The 18,147-nt window shown below is 55.0% G+C and overlaps 1 protein-coding gene across 1 annotated transcript in view; it reads right to left on the bottom strand.

The window, feature by feature from the left end:
* Nucleotides 1-806: 806 nt before the first annotated feature.
* ARHGAP35 (Rho GTPase activating protein 35) overlaps nucleotides 807-18,147 on the bottom strand; it is a 115,157-nt gene continuing 97,816 nt past the window's right edge. Inside the window, exons 4-7 of the mRNA XM_037059265.1 lie at nucleotides 10,483-10,560; nucleotides 8,885-9,016; nucleotides 2,044-2,149; nucleotides 807-1,260 (exon numbers count right to left, since the gene is read on the bottom strand). Coding sequence (XP_036915160.1) covers nucleotides 903-1,260; nucleotides 2,044-2,149; nucleotides 8,885-9,016; nucleotides 10,483-10,560 — 674 coding nt within the window. The 3' untranslated portion in view covers nucleotides 807-902. The remainder of the gene's footprint in view (nucleotides 1,261-2,043; nucleotides 2,150-8,884; nucleotides 9,017-10,482; nucleotides 10,561-18,147) is intronic.

Here is an 18,147-nt window from a genome sequence, read left to right as displayed (position 1 = left end):
TGTAAGTAGGACCCCAACAGGCTCTCAGGCACCCGCCCTGGGCCTCCATGCTCTGTTGTCACAAGAGAAGGGCCACACGCCATCTGTGTGCCTCTCAGGCGGGAGGGAAGCCGAAATCTTGAGGTCTGCACTTTTCTTCCTTTTTCTTTTTAAAAACGATTAGATGGGTCTTTCCATTCTCCTTCCAGTGTTCCTTTGCTGCCAAGGGAATGCATCCCGAAGCCAGTGCAGGGGAGGGCGCGAGCACTGGAGGGGAAGCCGCACTCCGGCTTGGTCCAGGCACGAGGCTGCCTCTCTCTGTCCTGACTGGCCTGGCAGAAGCCCTCAGCACCGTACCTTGGGGTGGCAGAGCCCTGGCCCACACGTTCCCAAGGAGGCTGCTAGACAGGCCGCACCCCGCAACTGGGAGTGGGGGTGCAGACGGGGAAGGTGGGAAGAGACAGATGGGAAGTGGTCTCCTCAGGGGCTGCTAGGCCTGCCCTCGGGCGGCCTGTGTCTCAGGGCTTCCTCCTTCCTCCGGCAAAGGCCAGGGCTCTGTCCCGAGCAGTGGGTGATGCCCTGAGGCCAGTGTGCACTGGCAGGCGATCTGGGGAGCAGTGAGCATGTGGAGGGCCACTGGGGCTGCTGCCTGACCAGTTCAGTCCTCAAAGGGGTCCGTGTCAAAGGGCGGGCCCCCTGGCTACGGCCTGTAGACAGCCCCAGGTCTGAGCGCTGGGCTCAGGGGCCCCGACTGCCCAGCCCACAGTGGGCGGTTGGCTGGTGCTACCACTGAGGTCTTGAGAAGGTGACAGGGGAGAGGGCACACCCTCCGCACCTTTGCCCTGGTGGACCCGGTCGTGTTCAAGGCCAAGTGCCACCACTCTGAAGAGAGAAGACAGCCTCCTTTTGCCCCAGGCCTTGACTCACAGCGTGTGCTCAGCCTGGAGCTGGGATGGGAGCAGTGGCTGCATCGGGGACTGGGGGGTGGGTGGGGGCGACTGGGGGGGTGACGGCTGACTGGCGATGGGTGTGGAGGTGAGGAAGGGCACAGAGGAGGCCACAGCAGAGGGGGAGCTGGGCGTGGCCCCGGGGGGCTCGCTGATGGGCCGATTGTAGAAGAAAAACGGGCACTGCTGGATGAAGAGCTCGATGATTGTCTGATAGGTCCGCGTGGCTGTGAGCGCGTCCATGGTGCTGAAGTCGGGCCTCATCAGTGTGGGCCAGAAGCAGATGGAGAGGTTCTCACTGGTCATGAGATTCACCTTGTTGTTGTGGCTGACTCTGCAGGGGACAGCAGACTCACGGTCAGAGCGCAGTGGGCCCTAGCTGAGGCTCTGTGCCCTGCCCCGTCTCATGTGCGTGCTCACAGTCACTGTCACCCTGCCTGCCCACCCACAGCCTGAGAACAGAAAAGGCCCAAGCGCAGCTCTCCGAGCCTTGTCCTCTGCTCCAGGGCCCCACATGGCGAGGCCCCTCGGGCGGCAATGAGGCCCTGGCTCATGAGCACCTCCCTGCACCCCACCCAAGCCTTGAGGGTGAACACACTGCCTCAGGGACTCACACCCAGACCACCAAAGTGGGTGACAATGCTCTGGCTATGCAGGGCCAGGGAGTATGTGTCCCAAGACAGAGCTCCATAAAATACTACTTTGCTAACGTAAAAAACACAGGCCTGCCCGACCCCAGATGTGCTCTGTGTGCAGACTCCAGACACGGGCCATTAGCGGGCCTCTTGACTGCTGCCCCTGCACTCCCTGGGCTGGGGCTTGCCCTTCCCCTGGCACACCTGTCTCGGTGCGGTGCTCTGTCGCACACCGTGGGCAGAGGAATACCGGAGAGAGGACTTCAGCATGCTTGGGGACCTGCGGACCTCTCTCGGGCAGAACTAGTGTGGGAACCTGAGCCAGATGCACGTCCGAGGCGGACCAGCACCCCTGGGGGGCCTGGCGGGTCAGCTGGGCCCCATCACCAGGTTGAGGATGGAGCTGTGCCCAGCCCCGCTCTGCTGCTCACCGCACGGCCTGGTGATTTCTGAGGGAGGGAAGACCAGGCCCTGCGGCGTACCTGTTCAGGTGAGAGATGACGTATTTGAAGACTTCGTGGTTTTCCTTTGGAAATTTCTTGAGTACCTCCTTGAGAGCATGCAACTTCTGCTCCCGATCATTGATTTCTGAGGAAAAAGAAAACCAAAGACTTCTATAGCCACGGCTGGGGTGTTTTGGGGTTCAGAGCAGACGCTGGTCCTGGGCAGCCTTGGGCCCAGAGGGCTCCATGGGGCCTTCTCTGAGGGCAGCCCAGGGCTTTTTAACAAGGCCAACCCCAGAGCCTGTGCCCAAGGTGGCGTACCTGGCAGGGGCCCGGCCCAGGGTCAGGCCTACCTCTGGGTCCCAGGCCCCTGCTCCAGGGGAACCCTCCGTGCCTGGAGCTTCCTGGCCTCCACCACCCGAGACTCAGCGATCCAAAGAGACTCCACCATATAGAACACCATTCTCTGCTCACCCGGTTGCCCCTGGAGACAGGCATCTCAACGCAGAAAGCCTGCTTGCTTCCTGACCAGACGGGCGAGCGCTGCCACCCACCCACGCCAACAGGCTGTCTAGGGAGGGAGTCTGTCACAGAACCAGGGCTCTGTCCTTTTCCCAGAGCTACAGGGACCCCTCATACAGTCCATCACAGGGCCTGCGCTGCCCCGCCCCCCACTGCTCACACTGCTCACCGTGGAACCCTGATGCACCAGGGCAGCGAAAACAAGCTCACCTGAACCAGACGCTTACCCCACGCCGGGCCTGCTTCAGTCGGCCCTCACAAGCCTGTGAGGCAGGGGGTGTTATCGCCCCATTTCAAGGATGAGGAATCTGAGGCCCAGAGAGGTCGAGGAACCTGAGTGGGGACCACTGTGCTCCCTGGGGTCCAGGCTGCCCCTCCCGGAGTGGGTCTGAGCCATCTTGCCTGGGAAAGCCGGCTGGGACCAGTGAGACAAAAGGGTCCAGAGTCCTCTGGAGTCAGCTGGCCAAGATGTGTGGCTTCTCTGAGTGCGGGAAGACACCCCAATGGCTGCTGTCTGGAACTGAGGGTCATGTCTAGGACTCCGGGGCTTAGAAACCCCACAGTGGGGCTGTTCCTGAAGAGTGGCAGCTACCCCACGAACGAGGGTTGTGGGCGTGGGTGGTTGGGGGTCCGCTGAGAAATACAACGGTTTCTAGTTGGTATGGGGGCACAGGCTCCTCTGTGACGGGAGAAAGCGGCGGGCTCCCTCCCCACAAACAAGCATGTACAGGCTGCCTGAGTGTGGAGGTTTGCGGACTCCCCAACCCATGTGCTCTGTGGGAAGCCTGTGGCCTCTGAGCCAGTAGCCTCTGCAGTAGGTGGTGCGCCCAGAGGGTCGCAGTGGGGTGAGCGCTTGCGGGGCCTGGCTCCAGCTAGCCGGAAGCACAGATGCAAAGGGCAGGCCCGAAGGGCGGGGAGGTGCAGAGAGGGCTTGGCGGGAAGTTCAGAGCCCAAACCCCGCCCCTGTGGTCCTACATACGAATCCTGTCTCTGACACCAAGCAGCTGTATGACCTTGTGGAAGTGAAACATCTGAGGGCCGGTCTCCTCACCTGTAGAAGGGGCCGATGACAGTGCCCCCCTCACTCAGTGAAGACACCCCCAGACGTGAAGGGCTCAGACAATAAGCTCCTGGAGGCCCGCCTCACTTTCGGAAAACCAGTGGAAGGGGAGGCTTCGAAGGCGGGCAGGGACAAGCTGGGGGGAGCTCTCGCTGGCGGCCAGTGAGCACCAGACTGGGCAAACTTTCAGACTAGAGAGGGACTTGATAAACACATGTGTCTTGGTAACAGTCGCTTGTTAGAAAATGGCTAAACCACGGAAACTAGTTATGTGGGGCCATTATCATTTCCATTTCTTTAAACCCAAGATTTATTTCAAGGGTTCAACCTCAAGGACACACTTTCTTTCTGGTCTTGAGTTTCAAAACCCTTTCCTGTTAAGTTTAAAGAAAAAGTTTACTTAAAGCAAGCTGCTCTCAGAGGATGACTGAGCGTATGGAAGGACACGAGAAGTGTGCGCGTGGCTCAGGGTCTCGCCTAACAAAACCATCACGCCCTTCCAGATGCGGGCTCAGCGGCACGGCCCCCCAGGGCCCACACGACACAGACACAGCTGTGTTTGTTTAATTAGGCCCCTCACCTAGGAGGCAGCCTTCCCGCTCTCCCGGCTGGAGGCAGGAAGCGGGGCTGGCAAGGCCGCCATCTGCAAGGGACGCCCGCTCCTTCCTATTATGCGTGGAGCAACGCGAAGGGCTGCTTCCTCTGCTCTTCCGTGGGGGGAGGGGTTACTGAGCGCGAGTCTGCTCTGACAGTAATTCACACACAGCTCCCAGGGAGGCCGGCCCCCTTCCTGACGCAGCGAGGTGCCCGCCAAGGGCCTTGGTGGCCACCCCCTGGTGCTCCCTCTGCCTTCCTCCTACTAGCTGCGTGGTGCAGGCGCCCACGAGTGCTGAGGAGCGTCCAGTGTGCGGTGGGAGGAGGGAGGCCCTCCGGACAGCAGCGGGAAGCCTCCCAGTGCAAACCTGGCCCTGCGCCTGCCCCATGAAAACCAAGGGCCATCTTGCCGATGCCCTTCTGACTGACCTTGCTCACTTCCCTCAAGCAAGCGAAGCCCACCAGTGCCAAGGGGCCGCCTCCAGGCTCCAACTGGAAGCCTTTTCACGGCACCCCAACACCAGTAAGAGCCTTGGGATATGCTGGGGTGTTGGTAGGCAGATCTCAGTCCCTTTCTGTACAGCCCATACCCCCACCCAAGTGAGGGTGAGGCTGGGCCTGACCCACAGGCTGGCTGAGGAAGCTGGTCCGAGAGGCAGCGTCAAGGGCACAAGGCTGGTGGGGGTGGGGTGGGGGGCCCGGGCCCTGCCACCCAGGCCAGCATGCCTGCTCTGGACCAGCTGCCTTCCACTGCACTGCGGCGCCCTCTCCGACGTCAACAGTACTCTTCGGAGAGGCGGCAGTTGCAGGGCTCGGGCCCCCTCGGCTAACACAGCATACTTTCAAAATTCCTGTCAGTCACCTGAGGTGGCAAGCCACTACGGAAGAGGCCTTTCCAGGCTGGCTGGGCCCAGACAGAGTCTGGACAAAGACTGTGCAGTTTAGAATGACAGAGACCACCAGAACTCAAGAGGAAGGAGGGGAGGACAGCTAGAGGCCACCGGAGACCTTAGAGCCTAGCTCACCACATCCCTCATGGTACAATCATAAACCAAGGTTCAAAGAAGTAAAAATACTGGTCCAAGGTCACAGAAATTGGTGCCCGACCTCAAACGCCGTCCTTGCCCTGGGTGTGCCACTCTGCTGCCACTTGGCACCCAGGCTGCCGGCCTGGCTCTCGGCGAGGGCCTGCTGCTGCCCAGCTCAGTGCTCAGAGGAACACCCTGATGGCCTCTGACCACCTGGCACACCTGCACTGCCTAAAGAGGACAACGCCCAGCTTAGGCCGCACCCCGTGGTGAGGCACGCTACACGCTGTGTGCAAGCCCCGCCTCTGTTTCGGGTGGGAAAGGACTCCAGGGCAGAGGCCTCACTCTGAAAGATCCTGTGTGTCCATCTCCTAGAGGCCCCACCACGCAGTAACACCCAGTGTCTCCCAGCCTACCAGACTGAGGCAGGGACGAGCCCATGCTGGGAGGTGGGAAGCACCCCCACGCCCTCAGCAGCTGTCTGCACGGGCGAAAAGAGGCAGAATCCCAGGATGAGCAATGTCTCAAGGCAGCATGGGAACAAGAGCCCAGGGAGCAGCAAGGCTGGCCTGCCTGGTGACTGTGCCAGCCCATCATTTAGCATCTGTGGTCCTGAGCGGTGTCATCTGTAAATGGGATGGGAGGATGGTAAACTGGCATCCTGAACCATTTTGGGTCACACATCCCTCTGACAATCTGATGAAAGCTACTGGTCTTCTCTAGAGACTAAAATGCACATGCGGACTGATGGGATTCCAGATGGGTGGTGGTGGGGTCATATCACGGGAGGAAAAGGAGATGATGTGGCGTAAGAACAACGGAAGGCTGAGGTGAGGTATGAGAACGAGATGGAATGAGGAATTCAAAGCTCTTTTCTCTGCCTCATGCTACCTCCTCCATGAAGCCCTCTACCTTATCTCCACCTCACTGCATTTCCTGCATTTCCAGCTCATCTTCCCCCACTCTGTCTGGCAGATAGCTTAAATGTGAACCCAGGGAGGGCTGGGGCAATGTCTCAGCACCAAAGCTCAAGCCCCAGCTTGCCACTCCCTACTGGCATGCTGTTACTCATGTCTTTCTTTCTTTTTGCGGCTGCCTCTCACACGCCCCTAATCAGGGACCTGCCCCGCAACGTAGGAATGTGCCCTGACTGGGAATCGAACCTTTCGGTTCGCAGGCTGGTGCTCAGTCCACTCAGCCACACCAGCCAGGGCAATGTTATTCATTTCTGAATCTCTCACACATCACCTTGAATGTGGCAGAACAATAACTGGTGAACAATCTCTCTCTCTCTCTCTCTCTCTCTCTCTCTCTCTCTCTTACACACACACACACACACACATCTCTATTTTGTGGGCAGATTTTTAGCACGTTCAATATTGTGAAACTATGCAGCTAACAAAACAATTTGATAGTGAGCTTGGTATCTGTTGTGATGGGATCTTAAACCATTTGCAAGCCCTGAACACACATAGACAACAGTTCTTAGGTATTAAGCAGTAAGAGCTGGTCAAGTTGATGTTGCCATGGAAACCCAGCCAGGCTGGGAACAGCTACTTTGGGGCTTGAGAATCTTTGTTCCACGTCCCTGAGCACTAAATTGGGCACTGCCTGGTTGGTGTCCTGGGCTCAGTTAACCACTTCCTGCATACACAGTCCCACTCTTCACTCAGCTTGCTTTGGCTGTGAGACGTGCCAGGTCAGCGGGGTACACGGCACCCCCCCACCAGGTTCAAGACACAGAGCTCCAGCTGACTGGCTAGCTTGGGGCGCAGGAAACACACAATAGGAACAGGAAGCAGAAAAATCTCCACCCTTTTCAGGCTGAGTAGCAGCAAGAAGCTCCATTCCTCAGCACTGGGAGTCACGGAAGCTGCTGTAGGAAGGGCAGCAGATTTCCTATCAATAAAACCTCTCTCTTCTGCCCCCACCGGCTCCAAAAACAGAAAGATGCTCTGCCAGCAATCCCCCCAAAGAAACAATGGGATTCTGTTGGGTGCCAGGACTCCCCACGGGCCTCTAGGTGGCGCCAGTTCAAGACAAATGCTGACAGGATTCCCCCAGTTCTCAGCAAGCTGGGTACCGGCCCACACTTCCAGCTCCTAACTTCCTCCCAGGAACAAGTCCAGGTAGGGAGACAGACAGCTGGCTCCGGTTGAGATTTCCGATGCGTTTCACATCTGGGCCAGCCTGGAGTCTGCTGGAGAAGGGCTGGCTGGGAGGACCCCTATCACGACAGCGGGATCAGAGAAGCCGGCATCTGTCTCCACTCCCTAACTCAACCAGAGAAACCCTGACTCCTGGCCTGATAAGGCAGAAGGAAGAGAAGGCCGGGTGAGCCTACGACAGCCGCAGAACTCTGTGCTTCTGCCTCATCCCCGCTGGGCTTGGGCAGGGTTAGGAGCTGCGAACAGTTTTAACCTGCCAAGACTGCAGATAAAATCTGAGGGCAGCACCAGGCCGTGAACACAAACACCATGGGGAGTGCAGACCATGGAAAGGGGCTGCAGGGGCCTGGCACCGGGTAACAGTCAGCTCCTGGCGGGCTCCCCCCCCAGCTCAGGGCTGGGCTTCCGTTGGCCCCTCTATTCCCTGGAGCCACTAAGAGTCCCAGTGACCCAGGACTTAAAGCCCTGCCCCCCAATTTCTGCCCACACCATCAGCCTTGTGAGTAAACTGTGCTTGCTCCCTCTTCGCAGTTGGGCAGGACAAGGAGAGACTAGCAGCCTGGGGTCTGAGGAGCATGGCTCCCTCCCCCCACACTCCCCTGGTCACTGGCAAAGACACTCCCTTCTGCTGCGGAATGGCTGCTTCTGGGGGCTGTCACCCGCCAGAAGTGCAGATTAGAAGGCTGCCTTCAACTAAAAAGGGCTGAACCTGCCACGCACACACGGAAAGCTCCGAGAGGTCAGGCCCCCCTCCAGCACGGCACGGAGGCCAGGAAAGGCTGCCCAGTGGGAAGGCTCCCAATCGGGTGGACAAATGCCTCCTGAGAAAGGCAGGCCAGGGGACAGACAGCTGTTGGGAGGGCGGGACAGCACGCAAAGGTGGTCCTTAAAACCAGACGGGCTACCTTGCTGCAGCCCCACATGACCATCTGGTTGGGGCCACTGGCACTGTCCCGTTCCCCACAGGGGCTGGCCGCCTGGCCCCGGACTGCACGTTGACTTCCTCGTGTGAGAGATGGGAGAAGGGGGGCAAGCGAGAGGAGGGGAAGGGAAAGAACATCTACCCCTCAACAGGCCTGCTGCAGTCCTACCCCTAGACTTCCCCCAACCTCACTCTGCAAACAGGAGTGGGGAGGTAACACAGGAAGCGAAGGCTCAGAGAGCATCACACTATGCGCAAGCAAAACAGCAGGGATTCGACCAGCTTGGCACCCAAAACAGGCTCTTAATTCACGGAGTTTGGGGGACTCTCAGAGAAGCACCTCTGGTCTACAAAGGCAGCGGCCTCATTTTCGAGTCCCTTTGGTGTCACGTTGTTAGGTCCCTTCCTTCCTTTGTGTCCTTTAAATCAAAGCTCCGAGAGCCACAGCGCACACTCCCCGAGGGCAGGATCCATTCTTATGGGGCCGCAACCCCCCCCCCCCCCACCCGCGCCTCAATTCACCCACCATGGCTGGTTCAGGGTGCTGCCAGGGGCGCCCGAGCCAGGCTGAGTTGCTGGTACTCACTGTGCGCCTCCACCAGGTCAATCTGCATGCTGTACGGGACCAGGGGGTCAGGCAGCTCCGAGAAGAAGCTCTTCATGGCACCAGCCACAGTGTTCACTGTGAAGTCTTTCTCTGCCAAATCCAGGTTGTGGTCTGAAAGGAAGTCGGGAGAGTGAGGGCAGGCAGTCTGCGCTGGGCAGAAGCAAAAGGAAAACTCAGTGTCGGGGGGAGTCAGAGAAGCCTCGAGGACCCGGGGTGCTGCGAGAGAAAGGTTCTCAGATCTGCAGACAGACGCTGACAGCGAACGCCTCCTTCCAAGGTTGTCCGTGGGTAGAACCACGCCTGCTCCTTCTTTGCCATACAAGTCGCCCCCTGGGTCTGCTGGGATGTGCTGCTTCCTTTTCCTGACACCATGTCCCCCCAGAGAAGGAAGGGGAGGGTTTTCGCAAAAGGCCATGGTGGGTCACAGACACATCACCAACAATCCTGATCGCTGCGCCCACCCTTGTCCGTCATGGTGGTGGGACAGGCTCGGTTTCCCTGACTCTGGCCCCTCCCAGCTTATGATACCACTGACCTCTGCCTCTAATTTCTCCTTTCAGACTTTACTGTATTCCTGATTTGTATGACATCACCTACTGACAGTCGGCAGATGTTCCTATTTAGCTGAGTAACAGATTCTTGTATGCACAGTACAAGTGGGCACACCAGCGCACGGCTGTACGCTCGTTTGGACCTCGTGCTCCCTATCCTCAGTGTTCGTAGGTGTTTCGATTCCCTTGTGTCACCTCTTCTCACTGCCGGCCGGCAGAGACCGGCTGCGGTGCTGCAAAGTGCCACGGCCCCGGGGCACCGGCAGGGTGCCTGCTCTCAGCTGGGCACTGGCCGGCTGTTCTGTCGTACAGGCCTGCACAGGCTGCCCGCCTTCTGGGGCAGGCTCGGGCCCCTCGGGCCCTGCTCTGTATTGAGCCAAATCCTCCTTTGACCCTTAGCTTACCTTCCTCTCTGGCCAGGGACATTGGAGAACTTTGACTGCTTTGGCTCATTTGCTTCCGGCACCAGCGGGTGAGACTTCATGTCACCTAGTGTGCTCAGTTCTAACAGGTAGGGTGTGGCCTCTCACGGCTGCCCCAGCTAAAGGGACAGGAGTCACTGCCAAGAGCGAGTCTAACTCATGAGAGTTCAGCTCTGGAAGCCTGGATCCCAAGGCTCAACATGTCCCCTTCCTCCCTTCCGCTTGTGCAGGGACTTCGTGAGGGCACTCCTGGGGCCCGGCAGAATGGGACTGCCCTCTCAACCCAACTGCCCTGCCCTGGGGGAGCAAGGCCCTTCAGCAGCGGATGAGGTGTGTGCCGCGGTGACTGGGTACAGTGTCTGACAGGTTGACACAGGCCTGGGAGGGTGATGTTTCCATTCGCTGACGGTGCCTGTTCCACTCGGCCCTGTGGCAGTGTGACCATGGAAGCAATGCTAACTGGGGCCAAATGCCTCCTCTTTCTCAGTCACCGAGCCAGCACCTGTGGCTGTGAGGGGCAGAAACACCCCCAGACCCACACTGCAGCTGTCACGGTCACCTGGACAGGTCCCAGCCTCTGGTGCCCAGTGGGCCACGGCCTTACCTTGGTCGAACTGCCTCTGCAGACTCTCCATCTCTGACTTGTTCCCACTGACCCGGTAAATGCCTTCGGTGCTCAGTCCTGAGGGGCAACAAGCAGGCGTCAGGAGCAGGTGGTGGGGGCAAAGAACAAGAAGGACCGGGCTCTAGTCATTAAATAGTCTTACTTCTTAATGACGTGATTTTAAAGACATTAAAGGATATTATAACTTTAAAAATAGTCCTATTGTTAATCAGTTAGGTTTTCCCAAGTTCTCACTGTTAGAAATAACCCCCAATTGTGGGTTTTTTTGGTAACTAGTAAGTTTAACAGGTTCTTGGCAGTGTGCACTTCTTACTCTGTGACTTTCCTAGTCACGATCTTGTTCGTCCGCCTGTAAGAGGTTCTTCTCATTTGGTACTTGAAAGGGATCTTAGAATATTAAACAACCTGTGTTAATGTTATAAACACTTACACTTCCCCTTTTTGTTATCTGTCTTCTACTTTTGTCTATTTAATTTTTTGAAGTACATAATTCAAAAACTTTAGGTTTTCAAGACTAGTCATTTTCTTTATATCTTCCTTTGTTTCTATGCCTAAAACAAATTTTCCTCTTCTTAGGTGAGATAGTTTCTATTTCTTCCTTCTTGCTTTTTTATATCTTTAGAAAAAACTAAAACCATTTAACCCTACGATTCTCTGGAACTTACTGGGTGTACCATGTTGGGTAAAGGAAAAGCCAATACTAGAACTCAATTACATAGTAGAGAAGAATATAAAGAAGCAAGTGACGGCCTGACGCCCTCCACCCGTCACCCCCCATTCCTTGGCAGAGGAGTGGGTTTGAAGCACGTCCCCCGACTCCATTGTCCCCTCTCAGGAAAGGAAAGTCCACTGTTGTCCCCCCAGGTCACAGTCTAAAGGACAATTAAGTCACTGTGAAAACCAAGATGGGATCTCATGGCCAAACCCACCCCTGCGCCTTCTGAAGACTGGTTTGGAGCGGCTCTGGCTGCCGGGCCGGGGAGGTGCCCCGAGCTACCACTCCGCACCAGAAGGCAGCGCAGGCAGTGGAGAGAGGAGCAGCCCCCGCGGTCAATTAGTAGGCTCCTAAGAGCCAAGTTCTCAACGTCAGTTATCACCATAATTGCTGCCTCTGGAGAGGCACCCATCAGGCGAGATAAAAGCAGTCAGCCTGCCTGTTTTCTGGGACCCCAGATTAGTGGCAGGTGAACTCTGAAAACATTGAAGCAAAAGTCATCAATTCCCTGACTTAAAAGCTGTTAATTGCACACAGGCCTTTCACCCCAGAGAAAAGGGGGTTAATGGATGGGTCCCAAGGACACCCGACCGTGCGACGTCTAGCTTACAGAGGAGCTGCCACCACGGCTCTTAGTGAGAGGAGTGCGGACACATCCCAACCCGGAGGCCCCTCGGCTCAGTGGTGACCCTTCCCACTGCCTCCCCCTTGGAGTTCATGTCCCCTCAGTGGTCACTACACATTGTGCACTGAGCAAGGAGGGTGCGTTCCCTTATTATAGAATGACGGGGCCATCGAACCCTTAGTCCCCGATGGTAGGAGCTACGAGATGAAATACAAAGGAGAAAAGTGAGGTTCAGAAAGGCACAGCCCTTGGCTCAAGCCGAGCAGCGAGTAAGAGGTGAGGTGTCTAGGCCACGGCTTTCCCACCCTTTTTTTCCACATGGTCCTGGAAGTCGCTTGACACTGATGCCCCCGACGGAGCTCCAGACCAGTCCTTCCTCCCTGAAATGCAGCCCTCAAGTGCGGCCCCCTGGCCCTCCACATTCTGGGGAGCGGCTGAGATGGAACACCCCCACTGCTGTCTGGGCCTTGTGCGCCATCCCTAGGAAGTCATTTCACAATGGTCTCTTCTCAGTGACTTCTCTAAACTGTCAGATGTATTTAAACTTCCTACCTATTTCACACCGTAAGTGACACGTGTCACAGGCTCGCACATGAAATCATCCAAATCCGGGCAAGCCCGGGGTGGGTAGGTCAGTAGCTCAAGTCTTCACCCCTGGGTGAACCATTTTCTAAATACTCCTCCCACAGCGATCAGCCCTCTCGAACACAAAGACAACGGCACAAGCAGCAGGAGCTTCCCAAGTCCCTGACGAGGAAGCACGGGCCCCAGCTCCGAGCCCCACCGGGGAGGCACCCTTGGGCCATCCCATCATCTCTGGCAACCCTGACTCTCAGCTCTGACAGAGCAGTCCTCTGCACTGTCTCCCAATGGCCACCTGTCCAGCATTACAGGCAGAAAACAAAGTGCAAATTAGCTGTCTGGAGCTCACCGGAGGCATGGGCCTGCTGAAACCTCACTAGAGCCATGATCACAGAAAGGACAGCACTTGAGAATGCAAGGCCAGCTCCTCAGTGTCAGTGAACCGTCCACTCAGCATTTCCTGTCACGTGCACCCTTGTTTGTTTTACGACACCCCATTTTCAAAAAGCGATCCCACCACTGCCCCATACAACATCACGGTGTAATTCAGGAAAGGTATTATTTGCTTGGCCAGCACAACTTTTCACAACTACTAATTAGACATCAATTAAATAAAAACAAAAAGTGTCGAGCAGACTGTGAATGGCAAAGACTGCTAGTGAAACAGAGGGCTAGTGACACAGGTGAGGACACGGGTGAGGACACTCATGAGAACTGGGACGCCCAACAGCACCAGCAGCTGGCCCAAACCAGAGCAGGGAAGGGCTGGGGTCCTGCAGGCAGAGAGGCTGGACTCCGAGGGATGTGCGTCCTGCGACCCACGGGCCCACACAGAAACACTCCAGGGGCGAGGGGCTCGTGCCTGCCAGCAGGAAGCAGAGTCCTCACCGACAGTAACCACCAACTATAATGTCTATTCCATGGCCACAGCCCAGCCGGGAAAGCTGCAACCTTAAACTCTGAGGCATCTCTCTACATCCCAGAAATCACCAAAGACCCACTAACAAGGAGTTTCAGAGATAGGCCCTCTCCCACCCTTTTTCTAAAAACAACAACAACAACAAAACAACCCAATGGTTTTATGTTTAAGTTAGTCTTTGGGAATGAATAGAAAAACCAAAAGTTTAGGATGGCCAAGGTCACTATCTTCAACTATCTGAACTGCCATGTAGAACAGTCTTGTTCAAATGGCTCAAGAGAACAGAGCTCCAACTGAGAATGGAAAGTGCAGGAAGCGGGAAGGCACACACTCTCTCAGTAAAATAACTGGGCACAGCCACAGCTGTCGCCCCCTGCAACGGGCCAGAGCTTCTGAACTCCCCCTTCACCGGGGAGCCGTCTGTCTAGAATACTGTTCAAAACGACTACTGCCTGGTCTGGGAGGATGGTTAATAACAACAATAAACCATTTACTGAGCTCACCATGTGCAAGGCACGCAGTGCTCAGTGCTGACCACACGCTTTACATTAGCTCTCACCACAGCCCCAGAGTGGTTATGACTAATCCCATTTTCGAGACGGGAACACAGAGGCTAAGGGGTAATGGACACGCACACAGTCAGAGAGCAAGAGGGTTGCGATCTGGACCCCATCCGATCCTACTGCCTGTATTCATTTACTTTTATGTTTGAAATATTGGTTCTCAAAATCACACACGTCTCCGAATCACCTGGAGGCCTGCTATAATACAGGCCCCAGGGCTCCACCTGGGCTCCACCCAGGGTTTCTGATTCTCTCTGGAGCGGGCCCAAGAATCTGCATTTCACACATTCTAGGTGATGCAGATGCGGGCAGTCAGGGAGCTTCATGCTGAGACCTGCCACTGTAGAAGACGGCCAGGCCCTCCAAGGCAGGGGTGTCAAAGTCATTTTCACCGGGGGCCACATCAGCCTCATGGTTGCCTCAAAAGGGCCAAATGGAATTCAACTCCTTATATGCTAAGGAGTAGTTACATTTATACAGACAGTCCTAAAATTTTGGCTTGCCTTCCCTTTGAAGACAACTGTGAAGCTGGTGTGGCCCCCAGTGAAAATGACTTTGACACCCCTGCCCTAAGGTCTCTCTGACTTTTGAATTGTATCATTTAGTGAAACTGGGGGCGGGGGAGGCACGGTGCACAAGGAAAAAATAAATACCAGATATTTTAGGAACAAAACATTTCCAAAGGGCATTAAAACTGCTGCTTTTTCTATGTAAGCAAGCCCTTATGCATTATTGAAACTTTTCACCTGGGCCAGGCAAGAGTTTCATAAAAATGTTAAAAAATAGTCAAGAGCAGAGCAAAGAGACCTTATTCTTCCTGTCAGTATTTGTACTGAGCACCTACACGGCAGAACGGCCTTTCCACAGCCGTTCAGGTGTGGTCCCCCTCAGAAGTACTCTGGTGACATAAGATGGCCCACAATGCCAGGCATGAGGTGTTCCCCGGGCTAAGAATGGGCACATTTTACCCCGAGTTTCCCGTCGGAGCGAGTGCCACTGACCCTGGCCCCTGGGAGACGCCTGTGGCACTTCCTTGGCAGAGCAGGGGCATGAGGAAAATGAGCGGGTGACCAGCAGGAGTTTGGAACTAAAGGGGGAGAACCGCCCCCTTCCCTGGAATGTGTCTGGTTTTCTGAAATGTCCAAACACGCCTTTACTCCTGGATCTCAAGCTCCACGTCTCAGCACCAGCGCTCCTGCCAGAAGCCTTTCCACAGCCAGCCCAGCCCAGGCTGTGCCTCCGCTGGGTCCCACCCGGACTCCGTCCTCCTCCGTTTCCTTTCCAGTGCTAATCGATACTTCCTCCAAGACAAACTCTGGCCTGTTTATTTGTTTCTACTTTCTATATTTAGATATAAAAATTCAGTACTTTAATCCATTAAAGAAACTTAATTGGGTACTGCCAGTGCTAAATAAAGTGCCCCACACCAGACAGGTCCAAACTACTAACCAACTTTTGTCGAAAGAAGTGTGTCTAATAAACTGTGCCCTTGCATGCCTTGGTGAGGTTATGGCTCAGGCAGGCCAGTGTTCAAGGCCAGAGGGGTGCTGAGAAGCCAGGGAGAGAAGGAAACTCCCCTGAACATAAAGAAATCCAAACTGTCTTGGCGACAATTGACCTCTGGGGAATCCTACCATAAAACGCCCTCCTTTGGGGTCCAATGCCAGCTGGACACGATAGCCTATCGCTTCTGAGGATCACATGGCAGCACCCCAGCCTCAATGGAAGATGGAGAGACAAAGGGGCAGTACAGAAGTTAGGTCAAAAGCAGAAGCTATTTGCTAGCTGAAAGACACCGGGCAACAGTGCCCTTACGCCCTTTTCTGCGCAACAGAGAGAATGGTCCCCATCTCACCCTGCTGGCCTGTGTTTAGGAGAACTCACCCACAGGGCTGAGGAAGCAGGTATTATCCTAATGACCTAAGTGGAAAGCCAGCTGGCAAGTGGAGGAGCTTTGGTGTCAGGGAGCCATGGGTTCGAATCATCTGACTAGACAATGGATTACCACCTACGGTCTCAGACTGCTGCAGGGGACAAAAGGGACAAATGAGACAACCCAGGCACGGTCCACAGCACAACCCCTGCTACTCCTTCTCTCCGTCCTCTGAACAAGCCTCAGCAACAGAGCCTGCCTATAAACATGGCCTATCCCAAGGGCCTGGCCAAAATAAGCCAGTCCACAGAAAAACATTTAAAAACATGCAAAGTGACCTCATTTCTGACCCTGGCTCTGTGGGTGACTGGGGACAAATCAGTCCACCTCTCAGAGCCCAGGGCCCTTGTCAAACATCAGGTTGTTTACTAATGACTTTGCTGAGATGTCCCTGCTGAGATGACACATAGGAAAGGAAGTCATATAACTGGCCGGAACACTAAAATAATTAAAAAGCCAGGCACTCAGGCACTTTTCTAAGCTCTTCTCTAGAATTATCATAGTGAGTCCTTGAGGTAAGTATTATTTCTATTCCCTTTTTACAGACAGCGAATGGAGGCTCAGAGAGGCTAAGCTGCTTGCCCAAGGCCACAGAGCTGAATAAGTGGTGGGGGCAGGATCTACACCGGCTCATTCGAGTCTGTTTCTGTGTCTGTACATTTCAACGCTACGCTACCCCCTGCAACATTAGCTCCCTGTTTCCTTCTCCCTTGAATCCTGTATGTGGGGGCCCTGGCTGGCGTGGCTCAGTGGATTGACTGGACTGTGAACCAAAGGGTCTCCAGTTTGATTCCCAGTTTAGGGCCCATGCCTGGGTTGCAGGCCATGTCTCGGGTGGGGGGTGCGTGACAGGCAACCATATATTGATGTTTTTCTCCCTCTCCTTCTCCCTCCCTTGCTCTAACATAAATAAATAAAATCTTTAAAAATAAATAAATAAGTACTGTATGTAGGGTACATTCACAAATGCCAGATTCATTGCGGGTTACAAGGATTTTCCATTCCTCCACTGTTTAGTCAGTCATACGCATTCACACACACTCAATGTTCTCGTCTGTCAATTGGAGGATTGAATAGGAAGAGCTGGAGGAAAAATGCAGCCTCCTCTCCATATAGAAAGAAGCCAATGGAAAGTGTCCTGCCTTTATTCCTATGATAAAGTTCTACTATTGATAACATTACAGAGCCCCCACCAGATCTCCCTGTTGCCTTCCTGTTCTGGATGTGCTCGGAATGATTTTCTGGCTCTTCTATTACTTGAACACTAGGGTCACTCTGGCCCCTCCAGTGCTCCTTTGTTAGCTGCCTTCCCTCGGTAATGCCCTCGTCAATCAAGATCTGTTTCTGGCAATGCCAGACCTCCTTTCTCCCCACGACAGAATTCCACTAACACTCTATTATGATTGCTTGACCGGGTGTTAGCCCCACAACTAGGCACTGTGGCTTTATAAATTCCCAACCCCATTGTACAGACACACAGCCATGCCATAAATCTCTAGGCTGAGGACGAAGGGAGAGAGATCTGGAGGGGAAGAGACGAAAATCTCACACCAGGTCTGGGGCATCATATGGCTCTAGCATCTGGCTGATCCTTCCTAAGCGGCCCATGCAGTTACTGTCATTAACCGTGAAAGAGGGCTTCTAAACCCCGCTGAGCCAAACAAGGGGCTGTTTCTTCCTGACTTTCAAGAAAACATACACCCCAAGAGAGATGTTTAAGAAATCACAATGATGACAAAATGAACTTCATACCAGTCTAGAGATGGTGCTGCCCATTCTGGGCAGTCCGGGGTGGAGGGCAGAGAGCGTGTGACCCATAACTGAGGTCAGCAGACTGCACTCTGCAGCGCATCCACAAATGTTCAAAGCCACGAGCAGCTGGGGGGTGCCCCCTGCCAAGAGTGCCAGTGTCCTTTGGGCTCTGAGTGTGACTTCACCAGTGCAAGCCCAGGGATGGGAGTGTAACTGAGGACCAGCTGGTGCCACTATGCTGAGGAGTCTCACTGGCTAAACAAAGAACGACCAACAAAGAAACAGTCCCAACCAGCACACAGGTACAGCCTGTGCACCATCGCCACCACCTCCATGCATACCATGCCGAGTGCCCTTCCACAGCAGGCCCCCAAGTACAAAAGCTCCATGAGGTCAGAGGTAGACGCCCCCCATGCATAAATGAGGGCAGAGTTTAACGTATTTCAGGTTTTGAATAGCCAACAAACCATAAAGGGAACAACCATGTTGCCAATGGCAGCCCAGTGCCCTTCCTTTTTTGACCTCTCTTCCCTCACTAAAAAAGATCACTATTTA

This window comes from Sturnira hondurensis, unplaced genomic scaffold (genome assembly GCF_014824575.4).
Source record: "Sturnira hondurensis isolate 20B ecotype Veracruz unplaced genomic scaffold, ASM1482457v3 Scaffold0001020, whole genome shotgun sequence".
NCBI lineage: Eukaryota > Metazoa > Chordata > Mammalia > Chiroptera > Phyllostomidae > Sturnira > Sturnira hondurensis.
This window is presented reverse-complemented; position numbering and strand designations above follow the sequence as displayed.